The sequence below is a fragment of the Notolepis coatsorum genome (genome assembly GCF_963971535.1).
Source record: "Notolepis coatsorum genome assembly, chromosome: 2".
NCBI lineage: Eukaryota > Metazoa > Chordata > Actinopteri > Aulopiformes > Paralepididae > Notolepis > Notolepis coatsorum.
In genome coordinates, this window is record NC_140166.1 from 137,183,961 (window position 1) to 137,211,888 (window position 27,928).

At 43.7% G+C, this 27,928-nt stretch overlaps 1 protein-coding gene across 1 annotated transcript; it reads left to right on the forward strand.

The window, feature by feature from the left end:
• The first annotated feature begins 1,091 nt into the window (after positions 1-1,091).
• On the forward strand, positions 1,092-27,849 carry LOC311223204 (uncharacterized protein). The gene is made up of 3 exons (XM_084307967.1): positions 1,092-1,239; positions 4,178-4,247; positions 22,199-27,849. Exon 3 carries the CDS (start codon positions 22,271-22,273, stop codon positions 25,181-25,183), a length of 2,913 nt encoding a protein of 970 aa, XP_084164093.1. The 5' UTR covers positions 1,092-1,239; positions 4,178-4,247; positions 22,199-22,270; the 3' UTR covers positions 25,184-27,849.
• The last annotated feature ends 79 nt before the right edge of the window (positions 27,850-27,928 follow it).

Genomic DNA, 27,928 nt, shown 5'->3' on the forward strand with positions numbered 1-27,928 from the left:
GCGACCAAGGTACCCATGTACATGTCAAAATACTTCCCAAAGGTCAGTGAATACCACGATCACAACACCAGAGGGAGCTCCACAAATCATGTAAAACCCAGATTCGGCTCAAACAAGGGACTAAACACGTTTCGCAATTATGCCACATCAATGTGGAACGCCCTGCCTAAAGCTGTAAAGGAATGTGAATCACTACCCACCTTCAAAAACACTCTCAAAAAACACCTACGTGAGACTGCAATTCGAAACTGGCCCCTACAAATGTCCTAACCTAGTTGTACAGTAAATGACCAAGTAAGGCTTTGTCAATATTCCAATGTACAGTGTAAAATGTGTGTGTCCCCTACCCAACCCCCCCCCCCCCCCCCCCCCCCACCTCCAATGTACAGCCCTCACCCAACCCACCCAACCCCACCCCACCAACCTCCTCCAATGTACAGTTTCTACGCCAAATGTATATACACTCCTTTTCTGGACACTTTTGTATCACAAACAATACTGTATTTGCAAATCTGATATGTCATAAATGTATAGATGTAGCAGTACTGTCTATCTGTATGTCATGTATGTCATATATGTTATGATGAATTGAAAATTGGGGACCCTGATGTAAACAAGACGAAAGTCTTTCTCTGGTCTGCATCCCCTTAACAATTGTATGTATTGAGATGTACTGTACTGTACCCATTCTGCAATCTGTTAATAAACGTTTCAATCAATCAATCAATCAATCAACATATCCATTTGTTAAATTATTGTCCGGCATCTTGTGATCCGGCGGAGTGATGTGATGTGATTCGGTTGTGGGCGGGTCCTGGGCCAGCAGCGTGGAATTGTGAAAAATAAACACGTGTAAAATGACTGTTTCAGCCAATCAGAATCGAGAAATTTGCATGCCGTTGTATAATGAGCTGTACTGTATTGTACCCATTCTGCAATCTGTTAATAAAGTTTTCAATCAATCAATCAAAACTCCGGCTTGCAGCAGCAGAAGAGGGGGGAGGGGCCACACAGAGAGGCGCGCGCCGCCATCGCTCCAGCATCATGTCTTGTAGCTCGCGCTCCTCCTGAGTGACAGTGTATGTGGGCTGCTAGCAGGATTCTGCAGGAACCAGTTCTAACACAACCGACACTACCTACCTAACCACCACCCGTCAAGCTGCAGCACCAGAGGGGAAGGAAGGAAGGAAGCTCGGTTCCTTTATAAAAACGGGCCAACCGTGGACCAGATAAAACACGGTAAGCTATTGTGCAGATGATAGTAGCTAGCTGTGTTAGCTTGCGACTCGTTTTCCCCTCAAAGAACACGACGCCAGGCCACCTTCCTCCTGAGCTAGCGAACGCACCACTGACCACAGGAAAAACCGCCGAACGCCACTTGACACTGTTATTAAAGCTAGTGCTATTTTCACCAACATTTGGGTGTATAGCTAACGTTAGCTAACAAGTGGCAAATGCACCTGAGGTTAATAATAAACCTAGCTCGAATACCTCGCGTCGTAAGCTATAGCTAATAACGCTGGCGGCGAGGAGCAAGGTGGCTAACGTTAGCAGCACAGCTAGCTTGAACTTGCACTGATGGTTGGTTTGTTAAATGCTAACGCTAACCACAGGGGGGAGCTGTTGGCATTTTATTTTTTGCAGCGTGTTGGTTTTGAAATGGGTCGTTACATGCACTTGTTTCTATCTATGCTGCATATTTTTTAGACTCACATTGTGTGCCCCAATGGTGATTCTGTTTATAAACCAGGGGTATGTATTTAAAGTGCACTCTCAGCTTTACAGGTATATACCCTGTCCACTTTGAGACAAAAATGAACTGCATGGAACTAGCATGAATTGAATTAGCTGGTTCCTAGCTGTATGTGTATGTGATACTGTGAATACTATTTCAGTTAGTTAGATAGTAAATTATATTGACTTATTTGTTTACACTGCTTGTGTTGTTTTTACTACCTGTACCCCCTCATCCCCCATGCTGCTATGATGCCTGAATTTCCCCAAGGGGATCAATAAAGGAATATCTTATCTACCGCTATGCTTTGCTTAGCCCCTTTCGTGACTGTAATGCACGCCAACAGGGTTGGACGAGTGAATACACAGTCCCTTATTCCTCCATAGGAAAATCCCATAATTAACTCTGAAGAACTGGTCCTCCACAAAACACTCGTTGTACAAGTAAGTATCGCAGGGAAATTTAAATTTCAAAGGTACTCCCAGTTGCACAAGGGTTTTGGACAGAAACGCAATGGTTTGAAAGCTTGGCATTGCTAATAAACATTTTAAATCATTTTAATAAACTGGTCAACACAGCTTTATTTCCGTCATTGGGTGCCGGATGCGCTGTGATCACAGGCAGCTAAAGCTGTTTGGAGCAGTGTTGACCAGTATTGCCACCTAGCAGGATGTGGCCGGTATTGCACTTTTCGGATCTCCTATGATTTCCTATGGTAACACAGAGGTCCTTGATGAATAAAAAAAATCGAATCGAATAAAAGAGAAAATGACATCTCGGGTCTGGTACTCAACCGCTGGCGAGTTAACCCGAGAAATCTCGGGTCTGGTCGCCAATGTGTTAAAGAGTACCGGCTACGTACTGGTCACCGGAGGCTTCAATAACTGATGATGATCCATTTTGTGAATCCATTTGTTTCAATCTTTGTTGGCCAACGGCTCCTGCTATCTTAACGTTAGCAAGCTAAAGGGCTGCGCTCTAACGTTACATAGCTTAATTAACGTGCATAACATAACTTACCCGTGTTACGTTAAGTAACTTGTGTTCCGCTGGGAAAGCATCAGCATCACTGCATACACTTGGTTTAATCCAAACGTCCGTACTTCGTAAACGTTGTATTATGCAATAGTGTTGTCAAAAATATAGAAAAATCGATGCATATCGATTCTGAATATTTAAAACTGTTTCAATACTCATTTCCCGAAATATCGATATTTAATTATTCATAATAATAATTATTATTATTTTTTGTATAAGGAAGTTGCATTGTTCATTTCAATACCTGTAATAGTAGTCGGAATATGACTGTAATACAAACAGTTCAGTTTGTCAGTACATGCAACACAGATTATAGTGTTTACATCTGTCTGATTGAGAAAATACCATGTTCTGCAATAAAAATTATTGAAGTGAGATGAACAGTTATTTTTAAATGTGTGATCTAAAGATAAACAAAGGGTTTTAAAATATATTTATCTTCTCTTATAGTACCAGAGAGAAGCTGAGGAATCAACCAGCAACAAAAGCAACATTTTTAATTATACATTTTTTTACATTTTAAGATCGAACCTTTTTCCCTGTGGTATCGAATATCGATACTTTTCAAGGTATCGTATCGAAGTTCGAAATTCCAGTATCGTGACAACACTATTATGCAATAAGACGGGTAAGTGCAAGCTGCTGCTGCCTTCGGGGGTAGCGGGTGGGGCCACTGCTGTGTTGGGGTACTTGTGGGGAGGGGCTCATCTAGTCAAACCTGTTGGAAAAACGAGTTGAACTGATTTGCACACTCTGGGGCCCCCCGAGAGCCATGCCTTGCTGCTTGAAGCCTGTTATATTCCTTATCCCCCCCCCTACCACACACACACTACCCTGGGGCTGTTGGCCTGTAGCCCACCTTCCAGTCTGTCCTTGTAGCTGTCCTTGGCTGCTCCAAGTTCCGTTTTGAGCTCCTTTTGGACGGCCATGGCCCCCTCACACAGCCTTGACGGAGGTGGAGGCTCCTGGTTTAAACGCCATTTGTGCGCCCGTGCCTTCTGGCCATGGTCCAGTCTGGTTGGTGCAGTCTGTAATTTGTTACCTCGATAAAGGATCTTCAATCCATTAATCCAACAAATGATCACTTCAATACTAACGTCTATGAAAACAAATATTATTTATTATGTACATTTAATATATTAATAAATAATAATTGGTTGCCCTAAATAAAAGAGGGCAAACGTTTAGCTACATTGTTTAGTAGTTTGACAATTTAGTAATTTAGCTGACACTTTTATCCAAAGCCACTTAGATTGTGAACAACATGCCATGTAGTTTTTAGTTTCCTTTCCAGTCACTCTTGCGTAGAACTCGTTGACATGCACATAGAGTATTTGTGCAGCAACACCCTCCCTAACCTTATCATCTTGGCAGCAGTAAGAATCCCTCTCTCTCTCTCCACAGATGTACCTCTCTCAGACCTGGTAAATCCACATGACGTTTTGAGAAGTTGGACCATTTCAACAACTTTGCGGTGAGTGTTTGACAAATAAGTTAAGTGGCCCCGCATTTTATCTTTAGGTTAATATTTAATGGCCATATATGAATGTGGGCACCATGCAGCGCAGATGCCATCTGTTGGTCTCTGGATGTGTGAGGTAACAGATTTACAATTTAGTCCTTTTAGCTGACTCTTTTATCCAAAAAGATTGTGACCAACATGTCACCAGGAGCGGTACATCTCTGGCAGCTAAGGGTCAGTGGTGTTGTTCGTCAAATAGTATTGAGCTTGAGTGTTGCACTCTTTTTATTTTTTTATCTACTTTTTCTCCACATTTTCCATTTTTCTCCCATCCCAATTTCGTATTATCCAATTCTACCCTCCCCTGTCTCGAACGTTGTTAGACCATGCCTTCCACTTGTCGGCTGCAATGTGGACGAAGCCTTGCATCACCATCACGTGTCCCCTCCGGTACACGAAGAGGCAGCCGTCGCATCTTTTCACCTGCACAGTGCGATCTCTCAGTGGCGAGGAGTAACGCGGGGGAGGCTCACGCTGCCCCCGATACTTCCTGATTCTGCTGTACAGGCGCACCAACCGACCTGTAGGAGTCGCTGTCCACAACGTTTGATCCCCACCCACCGGCTTTCCCACCCCCTAATACTGCCAATTGTATTAGTATGGACCAGCCAAGCCGGAAGCAACGCCGAGAGCTGGGCTCGAACCCAGCATCTCCTGCGTTATTGGCGAGCGCCTTGCCCACTGCGCCACTTAGCCACCCCTGAGTGTTACACTCTTGAGTGTATTAATAGTAGAGGTGGGCATAGATTACATTTTTTAATCTAGATTAATCTATCTGCAATCCTGGAGTTAATCTAGATTAAAATGGCTAATTTGAAGTCTGCCGAAGGCATTCAAAATATGTGTGTTCTACCCAAATAATGACCAGAAGTAAGTCCTTACTTTTTCTTTCCTCCTTACGTTTCTCAGGCCAGGTGGCCCATTACACCATGAGCCCATCTCCCGTTTCCAAAATGCATTACAGACTTGTTTGAAAAAGCTGTTTTGCTATGATAATTGGTAATGAAATATCAAAATAATGTTCAATAAGATGTACTTGTGTTTAATAAATTGTTTTATTCAGAAGTTAACACAAATAATGTTACCAGTACAGCAGGGCTGTACGTTAAACTTTTTTTGCACATATCACTGGTGCTACAGAGGTTGATAGTTTTGTAGCACAGGCCAATATCTTGTAGCACAAGTATAAAACGTGTTATATTTGTAACAGTCACAAATGTGCCTATTGTATTTGTGTTATTTAGTTGCAGTGCCATGTTTGGCTGTCATTTTCATGCTGACAAGTTGACGTCACACAGCCAGACACGTTACGTGTAAGGAATTATGGGATTTGTTGTTGGGTGTATGGACTCTACTAGGGGTGGGAATCACCAGTTTCATCACGATACGATATCGATTCTTTGGACAACGATATGATATTTGTCTATCTGCCACGATACGATACAATGCAGGTGCCTGCAATCGATATGAGATGATATCATAAGCCCATTTAACACAATCGGTAACATTTAGATCAACTCAAAAGGTAACAAATATAATTTGGAAAAAAAAATTAGCTCTTCCAGACATTTAAATGAAAAACTATTTATTGTTTTTAATACAAATAGACCTCCTGTTCACTATAATAAAGTGCCACGTTTTGATATATTGAGCTTTAAACTTGGGCGCACCAGGCACGTGACAAAGCAGCCAGCAATCACAGCGCTCCTGCATGAAAATGTGGAAGTAGCCATTTTAGCCAAGGCTAGCTCAGTGCTTTTTTTACTCGTTTATAAAAATTATTTTAAATGTTTATTAGCAACGCCGAGCTTTCAATGCAGCCGAGTGACATTTTATTATTACCGAATCATTATCGGGTTTCCCCCCATATCACCACTCGCCCATATGCCCTTCACAACGGTGATGTTGTCATACTTGTCATTCAGAATACACCTGCTGAACCCCTAGCGTTGACATGAGATTCGATTCCAATGTATTGGCATCATACAGCACAAGTACAGTACAACCAGAATACCTTTGACATCCAACCAGAGTGCAAATGTAAAAAGTCAAGTTCAAGTTGTTTTATTTAGCTATTGCATTACAGTGAAATGCTTGGTTCTTTCACTGCCCAGTCCAGCCCAACCCAGTCCAGCATCTTTCACTGCCCAGTTCAGCCCAACCCAGTCCAGAATAGTTCCCTCTTTCATGTTAATATGTGATATCCTAATATTTTGAAGAGTAGAGACGGTGTGATTAATAAATGTTTTATGCTAATATTGTGAAGAGTAGAGACACTTATTAATGTTTTATGGTAATAAATATTTTAAAGAGTAGAGACACGGTGTGATTATTACTATGATTGAAAATCAATTTAGACGAAGACATACAAAGAAGTAATTATCACAATTAGAGATTTATTTATGGCTGGTAAAAAAATCTGGTTGGCTGGTAAAAAAAATCATATACTCGCCAGTTGGCTGGTAAGCCAAAAAGTTAGTTTCCTCCCGTATGAATGTGAATGAATGTTGGTGGTGGTCGGAGGGGCCGTAGGCGATGATTATTCACCACGCTTCCGTGAGTCTGCCTCAGGGCAGCTCTGGCTGCAATTGTAGCTTACCACCACCGGTATGACTGTGTATGAACGAATAATGGACTCTGTGAAGCGCTCTGGGTGTCATGAAGAGCGCTATATAAATCCAAGCCATTATTATTAGTTTCCTCCCCTGCCCCCTCTACTCCCCAGATGTACCTCTCTCTCACTCTCTACTCCCCAGATGTACCTCTCTCTCACTGTCTACTCCCCAGATGTACCTCTCTCTCACTCTACTCCACAGATGTACCTCTCTCTCACTCTCTACTCCCCAGATGTACCTCTCTCTCACTCTACTCCCCAGATGTACCTCTCTCTCACTCTCTACTCCACAGATGTACCCCTCTCTCACACTCTACTCCCCAGATGTACCTCACTCTACTCCACAGATGTACCCCTCTCTCACACTCTACTCCCCAAATGTACCTCACTCTCTACTCCACAGATGTACCTCTCTCTCACTCTCTACTCCCCAGATGTACCTCTCTCTCACTCTACTCCCCAGATGTACCTCTCTCACTCTACTCCCCAGATGTACCTCTCTCACTCTCTACTCCACAGATGTACCTCTCTCTCACTCTCTACTCCCCAGATGTACCTCTCTCACTCTCTACTCCCCTGATGTACCTCTCTCTCACTCTCTACTCCACAGATGTACCCCTCTCTCACTCTCTACTCCCCAGATGTACCTCTCTACTCCCCAGATTTCTCTCACTCTCTACTCCACAGATGTACCTCTCTCACTCTCTACTCCACAGACGTACCTCTTTCTACTCCACAGATGTACCTCTCTACTCCACAGATGTCTCTGTCTCTCTCACTCTCTACTCCACAGATGTACCCCTCTCTCTCTACTCCCCAGATGTACCTCTCTCACTCTCTACTCCACAGATGTACCTCTCTCACTCTCTACTCCCCAGATGTACCTCTCTCACTCTCTACTCCACAGATGTACCTCTCTCACTCTCTACTCCCCAGATGTACCCCTCTACTCCCCAGATGTACCCCTCTCTCTACTCCCCAGATGTACCTCTCTCTCACTCGTTCTACTCCACAGATGTACCCCTCTCTACTCCCCAGATGTACCTCTCACTCTCTCTACTCCACAGATGTACCTTCTCTACTCCACAGATGTCTCTTTCTCTCTCTACTCCACAGATGTACCTTCTCTACTCCACAGATGTACCTTCTCTACTCCACAGATGTACCTTCTCTACTCCACAGATGTACCTCTCTCACTCTCTACTCCCCAGATGTACCTCTCTCACTCTCTACTCCACAGATGTACCTCTCTCACTCTACTCCACAGATGTACCTCTCTCACTCTCTACTCCACAGATGTACCTCTCTCACTCTACTCCACAGATGTACCTCTCTCACTCTCTACTCCCCAGATGTACCTCTCTCACTCTCTACTCCACAGATGTACCTCTCTCTCTCTCTACTCCCTAGATGTACCTCTCTCACTCTCTACTCCCCAGATGTACCTCTCTCACTCTCTACTCCACAGATGTACCTCTCTCACTCTCTACTCCACAGATGTACCTCTCTCACTCTCTACTCCCCAGATGTACCTCTCTCACTCTCTACTCCACAGATGTACCTCTCTCTCTCTCTCTACTCCCTAGATGTACCTCTCTCTCTCTACTCCACAGATGTCTCTCTCTCAGACCTGTCAAAGCATCAGCATCTTGTTCATGATTAGTAGCAGAGCTTTGATTTTAACAACCATCTATGATTATCCGATATGGTTGTCAATCATGCTATATTACATTGTTTACTACTGAATAGTAGCAATCACTGTTGGGGCCGCGCCGTGCCAATCACCAGTTCCGTTAACGACTGCAGTGATGCTCGTTAAATGGGGAATTTCGGACCTGGACCCTATTATTTCCCATGTGGTGTCCAAATGAATAACGGGGACAAACGTTTTTTGTAATTGGCCAAGTATTGATGGAGATCGCTTCAGCCGGCAGCTGCAAAACGGGCTGCGGTGTAATCGGACAACACAAACCAGCATGTCAAAGTATGTCCACTAAAAGAGTGTTTGGCTGTTCACATTATTATTATCTTAATTTTTTTGGCCAATATCAGATTCCAGTGTAAGTAAGTAAAGTTTATTTATATAGCATCTTTCACAGACCAGGGTCACAAAGTGCTTCACATATAAAAACATCAACAGAGTGCAAGGATAGCAGCATGTTAACACTTTGGCTGCCATGGGTTAAATTCATTATCAACCGTAGGTTGCCGGCTCTATTTGTCTATAGAGAAAGTCCCCTTCTTTGCAGGGCTATAACTTTTTAAATTCTATTGCTACATTGCCATTATTAGGGCCCATTCAAAGTCCTATATGTATTGTTCATTGTGTAGCAACGTTAAACTTTTTCATTCACATATTCATAGTAAAGTATGGTCTAATGTATAAGTATGTTTTCATCTCTTTCTGCAGATTTCTCCAGAACGTGATCTATAGCCCCAAATGCATTATATTGATGATGCAATACAGTTTTATGGCAATCAGCGCGATATAAAAAATTCCAACTAGACGTACTTCTAGAAGTTACTACACATCATCTGATGTGGGTCAAATGTTGATCATAGCAGTTAGTATCGAAGACGGTAATTTTACACGCTAAAACTCACCCCAGTCTCCGCGCGCCGTTGGGCGATCATCGTAGAGTAGAAATTTTATCATTATGGGATGTAGATTTACCCGGTCCATTTCCAGCTTGTATAATGGTATATACGTCCAAATCATGTTGTTTATCGAGTTATTGGCAATCGATCGCTATGTAGTGTGTCGAGATCGAGCCTCGGGACCTATAGCGAGTGCCCGGAAGTAATACGGGCGACCAGCACAACCTCTACGGCACTTCCTGTTAAGCGATTGCGCCGATCGGCCACCAGATGGCGCTCCTGAACCGCCAGAGAGCTCAGTGGGTCCTCCTGGTGGATCTCAGGCCAGCGGAGGGGAAATATGAATCCGGTCCCAGATTTTTGAAATATTGATATCAAAGACGCTGTAAAGCGTCTTCGGCAACTTGAGCATGGCCGGGAATGACGTGTTTAAGCGTTTCCCGGCACCCAAAGTGTTAAGAAGAAAGTAAGTAAAACGTGAAAGAAAAAAAAGTCATAAAAGATTTACACGCATAGTTTAGCCAAAAGCCAGTTTGAACAACAGTCTTTAGCTGCTTTTTAAAAGTGTTTACAGAGACCACAGATCTTAAGTCCATGGGAAGAGCATTCCATAGCCTGGGGGCCACGGTTTCAAAGGCTTGGTCACCTTTTGTTTTTAATCTAGACCGCGGGATAGCCAACAAGCCCTGGTCAGAAGACCTGAGAGATCTACTGGTGGTGTAAGGACGCAGTAGGGACAGCCAGCAAGCCCTGGTCAGAAGACCTGAGAGATCTACTGGTGGTGTAAGGACGCAGTAGGGACAGCCAGCAAGCCCTGGTCAGAAGACCTGAGAGATCTACTGGTGGTGTAAGGACGCAGTAGGGACAGCTAGCAAGCCCTGGTCAGAAGACCTGAGAGATCTACTGGTGGTGTAAGGACGCAGTAGGGACAGCCAGCAAGCCCTGGTCAGAAGACCTGAGAGATCTACTGGTGGTGTAAGGACGCAGTAGGGACAGCCAACAAGCCCTGGTCAGAAGACCTGAGAGATCTACTGGTGGTGTAAGGACGCAGTAGGGACAGCCAGCAAGCCCTGGTCAGAAGACCTGAGAGATCCACTCGTGGTGTAAGGACGCAGATGTACGCAGGTGCCTGACCATGAAGTGCTCTGTAGGTGATGTCCAGAACCTTAAACTGAATTATATTGATGGGGAGCCAGTGAAGGGAAACTAAGATGGGAGTGATGTGGCATGACTTTCTGGACCTAGTCAGCAGCCTTGCGGCTGCATTTTGGACCATTTGTAGCCGGCCAAGGGTGGACGCATCGAGGCAAGTGAACAGGGAGTTAAAGTAGTGCAGGCGGGATGAAACAAATGCATGAATAATCATTTCCAACAGACCGAAGTGTGAACTGGTCACTGCTCCTGAACTGACCCGCATGTGCAAAATGAACAATTAAGAAGATGGGTTCAAACATGGGAACACTGAAGTCACAGTTTATGGTTTAATTTAGAAGTTGATGTGCAGTGGAGCTGTCAAGTAATTTGTGAGCAGATGATAATGGGGGTGAGGAGGTTAGAGAGGCATTTCAATATGCTTTCAAACACAGCAGTTGTGATACTGTATGTGCCCTCAAGTTTTGCTTGTACAGAATGATCAGCCCAAATACCTACAAGGTAAACGCCTCACTGTCCCTCCACTGACCACCTCCACCACAGCTGTCTTCCATGTTTATATTCACAGTGATTCCCACAGCACGCAATTGTGACTAATGTCAATCTAGAGTGACATAAAAGTCGCATGAATTCCGTTATGAATGGTAAATAAATGGCTGCATTTTATATAGTGCTTTTTATCCAAAGCGCTTTACAATTTGTTCCTCATATTTGACCCATTCACTCACACATTCACACACCGATGGCGGAGGCGACCATGCGAGGTGCCAACCTGCTCATCAGGAAAAATTAGGGGTTAAGTGTCTTGCTCGGGAGGAGCGTAATTGAACCAGGAACCTCCGGATTACCAGACTACTGCTCTACCTCCATTAGCCACTGTCGCCCCCCCCCCCCCATTATGAATTCAGACGAGCAGTTTTTCTGTCCGTTTTAGTACTGGACCTTTGGTTCAGTACGCGCTGTGTACCGAACGAATGCAACGGTACGTTAACCACTAACGGAACACACGTGCAGACATTATTTTTGCGTGCAGAATTTTATTCACGTGAAGTTAAATCTACTCTAGAAGTGAAACTTAAAAAGCATACACCAGCGGGGGCGGTAGGCAATTAATTTACTCAGTGGATGCCTGAACACAGAATGACACCGGTATCACTGAATACCGCGGCAAGCCTAGGTGGAACTAAGTAGAACTTAATAAAAGATAATTATATTTATTTATGTTAAATATATAATAATTATTATAAATACTTTTTCCTGTTGTACTGAACCGTGACCCCAAAACCGAAGTATGTACCGAATCGTGGCTTGTGTGTGTACACCCCTACTGTATCCTGATGAGGTTTGGTGGTCCTCTGTGGCAGAGAGATGCAACTCTCATTGACATGTAGAAAGCCATTATTGGTGATCTCCCGCCCTGCATCACTTCATTGCTGGATTGGAGCTCTTGACTTTTATCAGGGGCGACAGTGGCTCAGGAGGTAGAGCAGTCGTCTGGTAATCTGGAGGTCCCCGGTTCGATTCCCGGGCAGCATGTCAAAGTGTCCTTGAGCAAGACACTTAACCCTTAATTGCTCTCGATGAGCAGGATGGCACCTTGCATGGTTCCCTCTACCATTGGTGTGTGTGAGTGAATGGGTAAAATGTGAGGAATAAATTGTAAAGCGCTTTGGATAAAAGTACCGGTATGGGCAGGGTAATGGTAGAAAGAGCAATAACATTTAGATCTGAATATAAAAATATGAGAAAACATAGATGGTGTAAACAATATTGTTAACTCTGAATATAAAAATATGAGAAATAAACCATAAACAAAGGTGCAGATGAGGGTCTATAAATATAGGCCAGAATATATCGGAATATATATATCGGTAAACGGTATACATAAGGTACCTGGCATGGCTAACTGGCATGATATACTTTATGATCATGTATGAGGTTACAAATTTAACCTCACGGATGCTTAAAAAACAATTGGATCACTTTTATTCTCAGTCACTATTTGTCAATACAACACGGTGCATTGATTATTTATGATGCGTGACAGGCTTTTGATGTCTTCTGTAGTGCCTGTGTGACATGCCTTTCAAAATAATTGTAGGCTACTGATTAGAGCCAAGTTGATATTGATATACACCTGTTTCTTACAGACGGCAACTGTAGTCTGCAGTGGAGCTGTCAAAACTGGGCAAAAATTACATTTGACTATTCCTTCTAAAAAAATCACTTTGGTTTGAAACATCCAGTTTCCTCATTTTACTTCTCCGGCAAGCCATCCGAAGAGATCCCAAGTCATTGCCGAGCTGCAAAACAGCGTACATACATATTTCCAGTACCCAGCGCTGAATCAATAAACACGATCGATATTTGGAATGGCGATCAGGAATTGGAATACTTCTTTTGGAGGACATCTGATCTGAGGTAAGGAATCTATTTTACCAGTCTTAGGATAATCAGCTGTTTTCACAGATATCAGCGTGTGCCATATGTGTGTGTGTGTGTGCGCGCTGATCAGGAAATGAGAGAATAGATTTTTCAGCTTGCTTCTCTAGCGTGCATAAGTACACGCATACTATCGATAATCTAGCGTTTATTTGAAAACGATTCATAAATAGGCAGAAAAATTACAAAGTTTGTGTATTCCAGAATATTCCAGTAAAGGCCGTTTATCACAGAATCTTTATATTTTCCTGAAATCACGCTGTTACCGGTACACACATTACAAAACATCTACAAAACTCATTTTCCGTGGGATTTTTATAAACTTTGGACTGTATGACCATAAGACTTCAGGCTATGGAACTGTTACTGTTGTGTTGTCCAGCTCCTACCTCATCATCTGGAACCCAAAAACAGGAATCTGGCGACAAGTCAACACAAGTAAGAAAATATATTTAATGTTGAATTAATAATCGTGTAAGTATGATTGATATCTAGGGCTGTACCAAATGCTTCGAAGCTTCGATCATAATATTGACATTTGAATTCTAAATCAACATTCGAATTTTAAATTTATTTAAAAAAAACAATATATTTAAAAAAAAAATTGTATTCAATCTGTTTAAACCAGTGCTTCTCAAACTTTTTCGGTCAGGCCCCCCTTTGGCGGACCAAAATATTTTGGGCCCCCCCCCCCTCGGCCCAACAAAATAGTCATGAAATGGGCCATGTTTAAATTGATTGAAATAACACCAATATCGTGACCTTTCAAATTGACAACACCTTCCCTCGCGAGAGCCACCTGCCTCGCTGTGAAACAGCACTGCAGAATGGTCGGCTCCCATCTCCTCACACAGCGCAGAGAACAGGCGCGCTTTCAGGGGTCGGGTTTTGATGAAATTTACCACGTTTATAACTTCTGTCAACCTCATTCAGCTCAGGGCTAAGCTGTCTTGACGCTGGCGCCTCTGTGAATTTACAGTGCGTCCATTGCGCGTTTGGCGAGACCCCCTTGCAGGGCTCCAGACTAACTTTTTTCACCACCGTCCCAGAACCGTCCCGAAATACAATCTTAACCGTCCCAAAGTGAATGTAACCGTCCCAAAAATCAAATGTCGTTTCTTTACTTTGGTTTTGTCGTCTATAGTTGTTATTGCCATAAGAAACACCATTCAGAGAAGGGGAGAATAAATTGATTTAGTCAAAAGGCTCCCAGGTGGAAAGATTTCACAAGAATAATTATGATTAAAAATAAATAAATATATATAAAAAAAAGTGTTTAACAAGGTGCTAGTATAGGGATATTTGGTCACGGTGCTGTTATAGTCAACCAATTGGAGCCATGTTGATTATTCCTTCCATAGGAAAATATATTTAAATGTATTTGTATTTTATTTCGTTTTAGTTTTTTTTGTTATTATAAATGTGTGTGTTTATGGTTGAAAATGTTAGAGATAAATAAAGATCAAATCTAACTGAATAGGTTATCCCTCTCCTAACAAGAAAGAAAAACGTAGTTGAGCTTTAAACTATATAATGTCATTGCGTCCAGAGATTCCACCTTTGATAACTAAAGTAATGACACTTGACTAGTAATGAAACATGTCCCTTAGATCGCGCTGTCCTCCTGGTCGATATTGATGATAACTGCTGCTAAAATAAAATCAAATAAGTCCTGAGTCGAGACTCCGTGCTGCTGTTCCCAACGAATCCCAATAGTATGCAACTGCAGAGCCAGGGGCGCTTTCAGGTCCGGTCACAGGCCCGCTCAACGGCGCCCCCCACCCAACGGCTGAATTGCCAATGGCTGAATTAGAGTATTGCACAGTGCCAGGGTTTAGCCGTGCTGTGGCCTTGTCTCCACTAGCCAGGGTTTAGCAGTGCTGTGGCCTCGTCTCCACTAGCCAGGGATTAGCCGTGCTGTGGCCTCGTCTCCACTAGCCAGGGATTAGCCATGCTGTTGCCTGTCTGGCACACAGTGAGCGTCTCCATTGTCTTTAGAACCTGGTCAAACCTGTCTGGGACTGTTGTATCATCACGGTTTAGCTTGTGCACCACAGTTGTCTGTGTGAATTTTGAAAGGAGAGTTTACAAGAAACACAATGGAGACGCAAACTCAACCATACCGTACCTTGCTAGACCATGGCTAGCCCCAGCCAGGCTGAACATGAGCTAATGGAGACCAGGCAGAAGAGACATCTGGTTATACTGCGTGCATGTACAACAGTGCTGTATATTATACACCGCATATTTACATTTATATCTTTATATTTACAGCATATAGCCTATATATATATACCTAGGCCTGCCGCGATAAGCAATAAATCGATTAATTGCCGCGATAATTAAAATGAATGCAATGATTTTGACGGGCGCGATTAATTGCTATTTGCGCGTTTGTTTTAATGAGGCGGACCCAGTGCCCCTTGTCAGTCACTGTCCGTGTTGTGTCTATTCTACTAGCATTAACGTTACTCATACAAACAGAGTAAACACAGTTTTCAATCAATCAATCAATAACAACATTAACGAGACCCTCGTTGTGTCTATTCTGCTAACGCTAACGTTACCTCTCATTGTGTCTATTCTACAAGCGTTAACGTTAGCTAGGCTGTCTATGCTAACGTTAACGAGCATTAGGCTAACAAGCTGTAACGTTACCAGTCGCGTCTATTTGCTAACGTTAGCATTAGGTAATAACCGGTTTAAAATGGATGGTGATTACCTCACGTTGTGTCTATTCTACTAGCATTAACGTTACTCATACAAACAATCAATAGCGAGTTATATTGATCACGCTATGTACGATAGCCATGCTAAAACGCTAGCACAACATTAGCACCTAACCTAACAACAAGCCTTAACAAGTCAGCGATCTTTTTGCGAGACTAAACTCTCCGCTCGGTGGCAAATTGTGTTGATGTCGGTTTTGTTTAATCAATAAATGAGGCAGAATACACAGTGACTGTATCCTTTGTTTATTGCACTTGTGCCTGCTGCAAACATAATGATTATGAAATCCTAGAGACGCGTCTCTATTCAGTGGTCTGCAGTGTTTCACGTGACTTTTCTGGTACCCAAAAAGTACCTGAAATAATCACAACAATACTTCCGGTCCGGTCGGTGGGCTTCAAAATAAAAGTCTTAAACACCGGAAAAGACGGAGCGGTGGGCTTCAAAATAAAAGTTTTGGGAAATAAATTTCTCCAAAAAAAAAAAAAATCTCTAACCGGTCGCAATAATATCGCTTATCGCGATATTTTCGGGGGCAATTAATCGCCCAGCAAAATGTGTTATCGTGGCAGGCCTATATATACCCATATTTGTCTGAATATACCTGCATATAACCCCTCTATATACTTGCTTATACACCTGCACATAACCCATAGCTCTGTATGATAGCATGTACAATAATGCTATATGTATGCATATATATACAGTATATATATATTTCTCACCGCATATATATCTATCCTCACCTGTCTGTACTTACCTGCACATAGTCCCTTACTATATCTATATCTGTACATATCCTAACTCTTACTAGTTACGCTGCCAGACGGTAGTAGTCATACTGTCTTTATTTATTATATAACAACTCTGTACATACATCTGATTAGGACTATTACTCAGTAGCACTCACAGGCCTTTCTGTGTGGAGTTTGCATGTTCTCCCCGTGCTCGCAAGGGTTTCCCCCCCGATAAGATAAACCCAATGGAAAAACATGCACAACAACAAGATCGCTAACGCTGTGGCGTCCTTGACGAAGACGGACAGGAGCACTTGGATTGGTCCCCTGGCGCGGCTCACGTTGTGCCTGTCTGCTCCCGGCTGCCCTTGGGGGGGAAGGACGACGGGATGGGTTAATCGCAGATACGAATTGCATGCATGCATCGCATGTGTGCCAATTGATGACCTCGGAGCAGGTCCTAAATTAAATTTAAATTATTATATTTTATCACCTGTACATTGTGTATTACTATTGCACTACTGTTACATTTGCACTGTGGTTGGATGCCACTTATTTTTATTGTGCTTTATGATGATGACACATTTTAATCTAAATCTAATTAATCCCTATTTTGGAAAAGGGCTTGTATGGTTTCTGAAGGCTAGAAAACTTGCCCTCCCGGACTCTCTCGGAGGAAGCGGCACGGTCATGTTTTTCTCAATACTAAAATGACCAGTGAAATTATGGCCTGTACTAGTTGTCAACATTATGCCAGACTATGTTTAAATGGAGCCTGGGTCCCCAAAGAAATGGTAAACATATCCTTTAAATCAACAATCGGCACTACATGTTTTTTCTGAATGTATTTACATTTAAACAAGCGGTGACGATACAATTATCTAAAATAATCTGAATCTTTTTCATTTATTTAATTATTTCCCTTTTTTATGTATTCCATTCAAAAGGAATCTGAAAGGTCTTTATTGCCAAGTAAGTTTGCACATACAAGGGATTTGTTTTGGTTGGTGCAACATTAACAGACAATTAACACTTTCAGTGCCACGAGGTGGCGCCAGAGTTGGCTCTTGAATGCCACCATCGGCGCCAATGTTACGCTTAATATCGCCTAATTTTTATCGCTTCATTTCCGTTTGAGAGCATTTTGAAAAGCACCCGTTTTGAGGTAAAAAACAGTCCATTCTGGACCATTTTATGATAATCGTCTGCCTATTTATGAATCGTTTTCAAATAAACGCTAGATGATCAATATTATACGTGCACACACGCACATTCGAGCCGCGCACGGATAAATAAGTGTATAGATCCAACGTGATACAGTAGTACACATGATTCCGTGGGGCTCAGAGGATCCAGAATGAACTGTGGTAACCCTGGCTGGATCAGTGGACTGGAAAATGTGGAGTACAGGATTTTTTTTTCCCCATCCATTTTCATTGAGTCCATTCCAAAATCCCTTATGTCATCTGGGAGATGATAGGGGGCGCTTTTTTCCACATCTGATCGCCGGCGGCACTCGGGTATACTAGGGTAGGCTCGCGTGATGCAATATGATTTCAGATCGCTAAAAAATCAGAAATCTCGTGAGTGGCTTTCAACGAGATATTAATAATTCCGAGAACTTGTGAGTGGCATAGAAAGTGTTAAGGTAGAATAAAATGGAATATATAAAACTTTAAGTATAATATATGCTTGGGGAGGGGAGGTACAGGTAGTAAAAAGCAGTGTAAACAATAACAAATCAATATAATTAACTCTGGACATAATGGTCAACAAGGTGTGAAATGAGTATGTATGCCCTCTTGTTATATTTGCCCTACAATAAATAGTTACAATATATAATCTAATCTAATATATAGTCTGGGAAAAAATCTAAAAATGCTAAATATATGATCTGGTGAAGTATACAATATTCACATAAGGTAGTATATTGTCCTTTTAGGTTCCTAGTAGTTGGATGTCTGGCAGCAGTCCCTGCCCACTGTTGTGGAGCCTGATGGCCGCTGGTATGAAGGACTGGCCGAGGCGGTTAGTTGAGTGTCGGGGGGGGGTATGAGTCTGTGACTGAACGTGCTTCTCATCTTGACTAGCTCGTCGTAGAGGGGGTGGGAGGGATTCTCCAGGATAGCAGCCAGCTTCCTTCTCATCCCCCTCTCTGCCCCCAGCATGCCACAGCATAGAAGAGGACGCTGGCCACTACAGACTGGTAGAATGACTGCAGCAGTCTATTGCAAACATTGAAGGACCCGAGTCTCCTCGGGAAGAACAGCCTGCTCTGTCCCTTCCTGTAGAGGGCCTCTGTCTTGTCCGACCTGTCCAGTTTATTGTTCAGGTGTACCCCAAGGAACTTTTATGACTCCTCCACCTCACCCTCAATCAATTAAAATGTATTAGAAATCGTGTTACATTTTCTCGGTGGTCCCTTAGCATCCAGAGGTCCACCAGGTCATTGCGGGAGAGGAATCCTGGCCCTGCGTATTTCATACCCTGTACTGTTACTATGATTAACGAGCGCTCCGTGATTAAATTTGGGGTCGTCTCTTGCAGACTTGTGTTTTCCTTGCAGCTACGTAGCCTACTATACTAGACGACTAGAAGGCTATCCGGCACTGTCCGTTTCCATTCATTGTGGTAAGCTAGGCTAACGTGCAGCCAGTTGGCTTTCTACTGAACACGAAGAGGAAACTAGTATCTATCTTATTTTCTCTCTCTGGAGAAGACTATAAGCTAATTTCCCAAAATGTTGGGACCTCTTAAAGGAAAACTCCAACATTTAGGGAAATTACCTTATTTAACATCTTCCCTGGAGTTAGACAAGAAGATACATACCTTTTTTGTCTCTGTGCATGCAGTAGGCTTAGGGAACGCCTGGACCGTTAGCGTAGCTTAGCTTCATCACTGGAAGTGGGGCAGTCCTTTACCCTGAAGTTCCCTACAACTCCAAAACGTTCCTGTAAACATGTTGTGACCACGTGGAGAAATAAAAAATAATTGAATTAGACATTTACGTTTTCTAAGCAAATATACTCTGAAAATGTTTTTGCCTAGCCACTCCTGTCGGGGCGCTGTGATTTCACGCAACGCAGTGCTACTTTCTAACGTGACGCCAGTGTTTGTTTACATGTTCATTTCATTCAAAGGATCCGAACCGATTGAAGTTTATGGATACCATGCCTTCAAATCATCTTACCTTGACCATTAAAAGCCTCCACAATTTAGAAAACAGTATTCCCATGGCTGGTGTTGATATGCTGCTAGCTAACGAAAACCAACAAACACAGAACCGGACACTAAAGCAGATAACTAAGCATCTACTATACTTCCGGTCGGGGGGTTTCAAAATAAAAGAGCGACGTCTAAAGCACCGGAAATACGTTTATTTTGTACACTAACGTTAACACGATGTAACGTTAGTTTAGGTTCGTGTAAACAAACACTGGCGTCACGTTAGAAAGTAGCACTGCGTTGCGTGAAATCACTGCGCCCCGACAGGAGTGGTTAGGCAAAAGATTGTTCAGAGTATATTTGCTTAGAAAACGTAAATGTCTAATTCAATTATTTTTTATTTCTCCACGTTGTAAATACACAGGTCACAACATGTTTACAGGAATGTTTTGGAGTGTATTTCGTGACTGTAGGGAACTTCAGGGTAAAGGACTGCCCCACTTCCAGTGATGAAGCTAAGCTACGCTAACGGTGCGGGCGTTCCCTAAGCCTACTGCATGCACAGAGACAAAAAAAAGTATGTATCTTCTTGTCTAACTCCAGGGAAGATGTTAAAAAAGCTAATTTCCCAAAATGTTGGAGTTTTCCTTAAGTGTTAATTTTGACAAGATGGTTCCAAAATGCAACTAAATAGTCAGTCTGGAGCCCTGATCACACATGATATGGAGAAAAGACTAACCTTGAGCTAACCTTTTTATAAATATGTCTATTGCAAAACCCTATCAGAATCAGAAAGGTCTTGTCAAATAGTTTGCACATACAAGGAATTTGTTTTGGTCATTTGGTGCGACATTATTGGTTGCCAGCCGGATATGGCGATTTATCGCTTGGATGCCACCACGTTAATGAATGGGAGGACGAGCACATTTGCGAATGCATAAACTATATCTTAAATGATGGCTGTGTCTAATACACCTGTCGCTTATCAATGACTTGCTTGCAGTCACGGATTGTTTTTTCATCAGTACATTTCCTTTTAATACCGTTTTGAATACGAGTATAGTTTCGGAGTGTTCTAGTAATTTCAGAGAAATTCCGCGAAAATAGCCATTTACTGGAATATACAAAACACGTTGTCATTTTCCGGCTGATTTATGAATAGTTTTCAAATAAACGCTCTATTATCGAGAGTATTTGTGTTCTTATGCACGATACAAAAGCGGGCTGAAAAATCATTTATTCGTGCTGCGCCTAATGCCACACACACACGCATGTTGTGAAATCTGTGAAAAACAACTCTGATTAAGCCAAAACTGGTCATATAGATTCCTTACCTCAGATCAGATGTTCTGCAAAAAGATGAATCCAATTCCTGATCACCATTCCAAATATTGATCGCGTTTATTGATCCAACGTTATAGTCCGAAACGCATAATCCAAGCTGCTTCCAGCCTCGCCAGTGTATCTGGTAACACGACACTGCTTGCCAGAGGTGGGAAAACCCTGGGGCAGAGTTTTTCTCTGATGCACTTTTTCACTCCAATCCAATCCAATGATGTGCATTACCATCCGGGAGACGATAGGGGGCGGTATTTGCCCTTTTCGAGCTCGGAGCCATTCCCAATGATGATGTCAGGCTGGACGGATGAAAAATGAATGGATATCGCTAATAAAAGAAATAACGAGAAATCACGTTATTGGCAACCAACACATGGCGCCCAATGTGTTAACAGACTGACAATTAAATGAGACTGTCCCCAACACAGTCTATGCCAGCTAACTTGTATAACCTTTAGTTATCTATACTAAGTTGGCTAATAACTTGTTTTTAGCTGATTGTTTACTCTCATATTTAAAGTAAAGTTATAGGGGTGTAAATATTTGACCCCACTTTGATTCGATTACGATTTTTCAGTCAACGATTCAATGCATCATGAAATATCTTAACCAATTTAGACCTAAAACGGCTGCTAAAAAAGCACTATATAGCCTGCATATACACACAAATGTGTTTCCCAGTTTGCAATGGGTTAATTTGACCATGATGCGATTCGATACATTTTCGATCAGTTAATTCCCCCAAAAATGTTGAATACACAAATGTGGCAGGGGGAACTGATTCACTCAGTATGAATTGACTATAGGTCAATAAAAAAATCGTTAGTTATATATTTAAATAAAAATTAAAAATCTAATAGATTCTAACATTTTCAAATCGATGCAGTTGAATCGTCACCTTAGGACCGATTCATTGATACATTGTTACACCCCAACGAAGTCATAATAGTATCATGACATTTTTAGTGAAGTGCAAAATTGCCTAAATCCACCCCCAGAAAAGTAATCATGCCTGGGGACGAGACTATTGGTTACAAAATTATCCTTGTGAAATTACGAGATCTAATTGTCGTCTTTCATTTGTCCCTTTTCTCGCTTTGACACCTTGTTTTCTTCTCGTTTTACAGGAAATTGCCTCATGACAAATTGTGATCGAACGCCCGACACACCCCGCAGATCCGGTGGGCTCTCGTTCCACGATGCTCGGCCTCCAAGGGAACTCGTCGTCCTCTAAAGTGTACCGATGCGTGGCGTGTTCCGCCACCTTCACCGGCCTGGCCTCCCTACTGGTGCACCAGGCTACTCACGCCAACGCCATCGCCAACGCCGCCAATCATAGCATGGCGTTTCTCAACTTGCCCAAACCGCATCCCGGCCCGCCCACTCCTCTGCCCGAGGCCCCTGTCGCCGCCTCTCTGTTCATATGCGACTGCGGGGATGAGTTTCAAGACTTTAATCTTATGCTGGAACATAAGAGGTTGCATATTTCTAGCCCGCTGAATATCGGTCCTGTGTACTCTGTGGAAGAGAAGTGCGGGGAGATCGGTCGCCCCGCCGCGTCCGTGTCGCCACGTTGTGTCGTGGTACCCGCCCTCGGCGGTGCTTCGCTGGACTCTATGGTCGCCGCGGGCCTAAAGGGAGGCGCCGCTGTAGCGACTGCGCCTCAAGATCAAGGCAAGAATCCTCCAGACCCGTCTGAGAAAATATCTACCGTGCAGGACCAATCGCCGCAAGCCACCGAGGACCAGAACGATTCTACCCCCGGCGATACGATTTCACAGTGCGACGCTCTGCCCAAAAATCAAACTTTGATGAAGATGCTGGCGTCTGCCTACATGAAACGCTTTCAGCCCCCTGAGTCTCAAAAACCTCTCCTGCCCAAAACGGAGGTAATCCCGGTTGAGATAGTTACGCAAGCGATGAATTCCGATGCGCCGCCTAACGCGGATCCCTCCGTTGGCCGGTTAAGGCGGCTGCTTACGAAACCCCGTTTGAAGACTAAGTCCCCCGGTGTCGGCAGGATCCTCGATTCCAGTAGTAAGAGCATCGTGTCGCTCACTAGAACCTTTTCACCGGTTGTGATTCTCGAGACCCGTCAGAAGCTTACCGATGCTTACGTCAAAGAGGGGAGATATCAGTGCGGTCGCTGCCGCAGGGTCTTTCAAGATCTGGACAATTTGACTGAGCATCATTCCCTGCACAGGAAGGAGAAGATTAAATGCTGTCGTCATTGCAAACAATTGATCATCGGAAAGCCTCCGTTTCCGGACAATCACATCTGCCCTCAGTTACCGGGCAGAATCGCCAGCTCATTGGTTAGTAAGTTCTCCTTCGGGGACAAAATTAGACCATTCCACAATTTAAGTCAACCAAGCCATCCGAATAAGAATACTAAAAGGGTCTTCTTCTGTCCGGTGTGCAAGCACAACTATGCGCGGCGGTATAACCTCACCAAGCACAAGTGTCAGGGTCCGAGTGCAGGTGCGTCCCTCCCTCGGCATATGGGTCCAGATTTGTCCCCCGCACGGCACACCACTAGATCCAATACTAAGTGCGACGGTACTGATCTAGATGTTTCAGAGGCGTCCAGGGACATCGCCGTGGGCACAGAGGCTGCTAAAATCAAAGTAGAGAATATGTCCGAAGATTCTGAGAAATCCCAATTCCCCTGGTCCGGTATGCCTAAAAGCTTCTTGCCCTTCCGCCTGAAAGCGTCCACGTTCAACACGGACCCTACTCCATCCAAGAGTTCGCTGCCGCAGGAGGACGAAGCCGCGGCGGCTTGTCCCGAAGAGAACGATGGAGGGCAGTGGACGATGCCCTTGGATGACGACATGGAGGAGGCGCTGAGCGCTGCTGAGGATGGGGACAGCGAAGTAGAGGAACCCATGTCGCCGGGGGTCGTGGCTCAGAGCATGCCGTTCTTCATTAGAGACGGCGTGAAACGTTACCCCTGCAATAGTTGTCAGAAGATCTATAGCCGGCAAGACACACTAAGACGTCATCTCAGGCTGTGTGGATTCAGGCCACCCGGATTTGGGCCGATCCCGCAGAATGCCGATAAGGTCCGACATATGTTGGGGGCCATGCCACTTGATGCTCCCAGGGTGAAACCTATATTTGACTGTTTTGTCTGCGGGAAGAGCTTCAACCGCAAAGATAACATGTTGACCCACAGGAAGAAATGTCAGTTGAAACGAACCACGACGAGCACAGACGGTGAACCCGTGCAGCAGAGTTTCTCAGGCAATGAGTCGCCCGAGGATCAAAGTCAGCAGGACGACGAAGGGAACTGGGGCATCATGTCTCTGCCCTCCGTGCTTCCCAGGCGAGTGACATGCGAGTGCGGGGCTGGTTTTACATCTCCGAGGCTCCTCCTGGAGCATCTCCAGAAACACGCGCAGGAATCTTACACCTGTCCCACGTGCGGAGAGACCGTGAGTTCCTGGGCCGACTACGAGGTCCACCTGCAACACCACATGCATCCACGTAACGAGCTCTACAAGGGACCGCCGCCGCAGCGGTCGCAACCGCTGCTGCTGCGTTTCCAGCAACAGCCGGCACAGCCGCCTCCGTCTCAGGGGCGGCAGCCTTCGCCCAAGCAGCCCTCCGCGGCGCAGCAACACCGGCCTCCGCCCAAGCAGCAGCAGCCGCACCCCGCGCTGCACCTCCCGAATCTAAACGCCAAGCAGCGGATCCCGTGCATGCGGTGCAACAGCACGTTCTCCAACCGTGCTTCGCTACGAAAGCACATAGCCCTGAACCGGTGCAAAGGGGGACGCGTGGCGACCCTGCCCAAGGTGAGTTCCCGCTGCTCTCGCTGCAACGCGGACTTCCCCAACGTCATGAGTCTGGTGTTTCACCAGAGGAGCGGCAACTGCAAACCCGCCTTCAAGCCCATCCGCTGCTCCGTGTGCGTGCGTTGGTTCAGCACCATGGACGGCTTGCAGAAGCACCTACTCACACACAGCCAGTCCGAGTCGCATCGCTGCGACGTCTGCCTGGGTATGTACCGAAACATCAAGTCGCTGAAGAACCACAGACGGAGGGTTCATCGCATTATGGCTGGTCCAGCGACCATGCCCAGAACAAAACAAGAAAAGGAGGATTAACTGCAGTATAGTTTGGATGGAATAGTTGTCCGTAAATGTAACTTGTAAGAACACTGATTTTTGAGAACGTTAGGACATTGTTATTGCCATCAGTTGCTGAGAGAGAAATGAATGGAATACCACATTTTATTGTGCAACAGAATTATTTCAATATGTCTGCCTGGATGTATGTAAACCACTCGAATAACAGCTGATTTGCAACTTTTGGGGCTAAATTGGCACGCTTAACAAAGGATTTCCATTATGTTACTCGGATGTCTTGAGATAGGGGTTTTGAGCACTATTTTCTTGTCAAATGTGGTTGTATTCTGTCTTTGTTGATAACAAAACTGAGCCCAGGTCCCCTCAATACATCTCGATGTGATTTTAGTGTGAAGGATAAACTATACATTAGAATATTCAAATGTCATCACTATGTGATCATTTTTCCTGTAATTTCCAATGTAAAATTGTATAGCGAAACGTAACTGAAATTACACTTGACCTATTTTCACATAGTGATGGAAGGGTGAACATTTTGGTCCATCCATTCTGATGGTCCGTACTAAAAAAATCACTCTTAACTAGGGGTGTAAAGGTATCCGTACCGAACCAAACCGTTTCAGTGTACCGTACCGTACCCTACGGCTGTGTAGTGTACCGAACGAATACAACGGTATGTTAACCACTAACGACCGCCTACCGGGGGCTGTTTTTTTCACAATCTAATATAATTATTATAATATTATATATATATTTTTTTTTTACAAGTCGATTATTAACACTATGATCGCCGGGAACGAGTTTTCACGTCATTCAGAGCCATGCTCATTCTGCCGAAGACGCCGTAACTCGTCTTTGATGTCAATATTTCAAAAATCTGTCATCGAAATCATATTTCCTTTCCGGAGCCCTGAGACACAGTGCTGATCTCCTCTCAACTCTCTAGCGGTTCAAGAGCGCCATCTGGTGGCCGATCGGCAGATCGCCAACCGGATATTAACCTTTGAACCGGTAGTACTCATCCAAATGTGGTCTGGCCACTCTCTATAGCTCCCGCGACTCCATCTTGAAACACTGGATAATGGATCGCTCGCCCTAAATCAATAAACAACGTTATTTGGACGTATATACTATTATACAACCTGGAAATGGATCGGGCATTTCTACATCCCCATAATAGAAAAAAATCTGTTCCACGCTCATCTGCCAGCGGCGCGAGGAAGCCACGGTAAGATTCAGCGTTATATTCTAACGTATTCTATACTAACTGATCTGATGAACATATGACCCACTCTGGATGAATCCTCTAACGCTGCCCACGGAATTATAAACGATCCCCCGCCCATCCGGTCATCATCAGATGATGCGTAGAAACGTCTAGAACCACGTCCAGTTGAAACTTTTTATCTCGCACAGATTCCTACCAAACTGTATTTGATCATCAATATAATGCATTTAGGGCTATAAATCACGTTCTGAAGAAAGCTGCAGAAAACGATAAAAACATACTTATACATTAGACCATATTTTAGTATGAATATGTGAATGAAAAAGTTTAACGTTGCTACACCCTGAACAATACATATAGGACATTGAATGGGCCATAATAATGGCAATGTAGCAATAGAATTTAAAAAGTTATAGCCCTGCAAAGAAGGGGAACTTCTCCATAGACAAATAGAGCTGGCGAGGGATGGTAAATTATGAATTTAACCCATGGCGATCAAAGTGTTAATTTCAATATAGAATATTCGTTGACAGCCCTACAAGTACAATTAGTTACTGCACACTACATCACCCCTGAGTGGAACATGAAAAGCCAAACTTTCCCCCACTGTGCCGAAAACCCGTACCGAACCTTGACTTCAAAACCGAGGTCCGTACCGTACCGTGGTTTTTGTGTACCGTTACACCCCTACTCTTAACCCTTTGGTAGTGAAAGGGTTAACCATTATACTGCGACAGGGTTAACCCTTTCACAACCACACTACATAAGGTTAACCCTTTCACTACCATCTGTAGTGTGGTAGTGAAAGGTTAACCTTCTGTAGTGTGGTAGTGAAAGGGTTGAGGGCCATCGAGATGTATTCCGGGGACCACATGTTCACAAAGCTTCCCAGAATAGGAACGCTGATCTGGGGCCAGTGACTGCCTGTAACACTTCTCTTTGTGACCTTATTTAAACGGACCGAAGCACACTCTAGATCAGTACTCGCACACTTGAGAGGCTTAGGCTACGTTCACACTGCAAGCCTTAGTGCTCAATTCTGATTTATTGCTCGGATCTGCTTTTATTTTTGGCTGTTCACATTATTATAATTTCTTCTTTATTTTTTTTACGTGTCCCAATATCAGATTCCATTGTGAACTGGTCATGCTCCTGAACTGACCCGCATGCGCAAATTAACAAAGAAGATGGACACATTGACTAATGTAAATCTAGAATGTCGTAAAAGTCTCATGAAAGTCAGGTGACATGTTCAGACTGAGGTCACATTGCAAAAAATCTGACCTGTATCTGATTTAGGAACCACATAATAGTGTTGAATTGAATTGAAAAGCTCAGATTCCATGTGATTTGTGCTGTTCACACAAAAAATCTGATCTGAGTCACATATGAGCAAAGAAATGACATTTTGGGCCACTCTGGCCTGCAGTGTGAACATAGCCTTAGTAGGGGTGTAACGATGCATATCGATTTGAATATGTTAGAATCTATTATAATCAAAATTAAACGGGGGGGGGGGGGGTCTTTTAATGTTT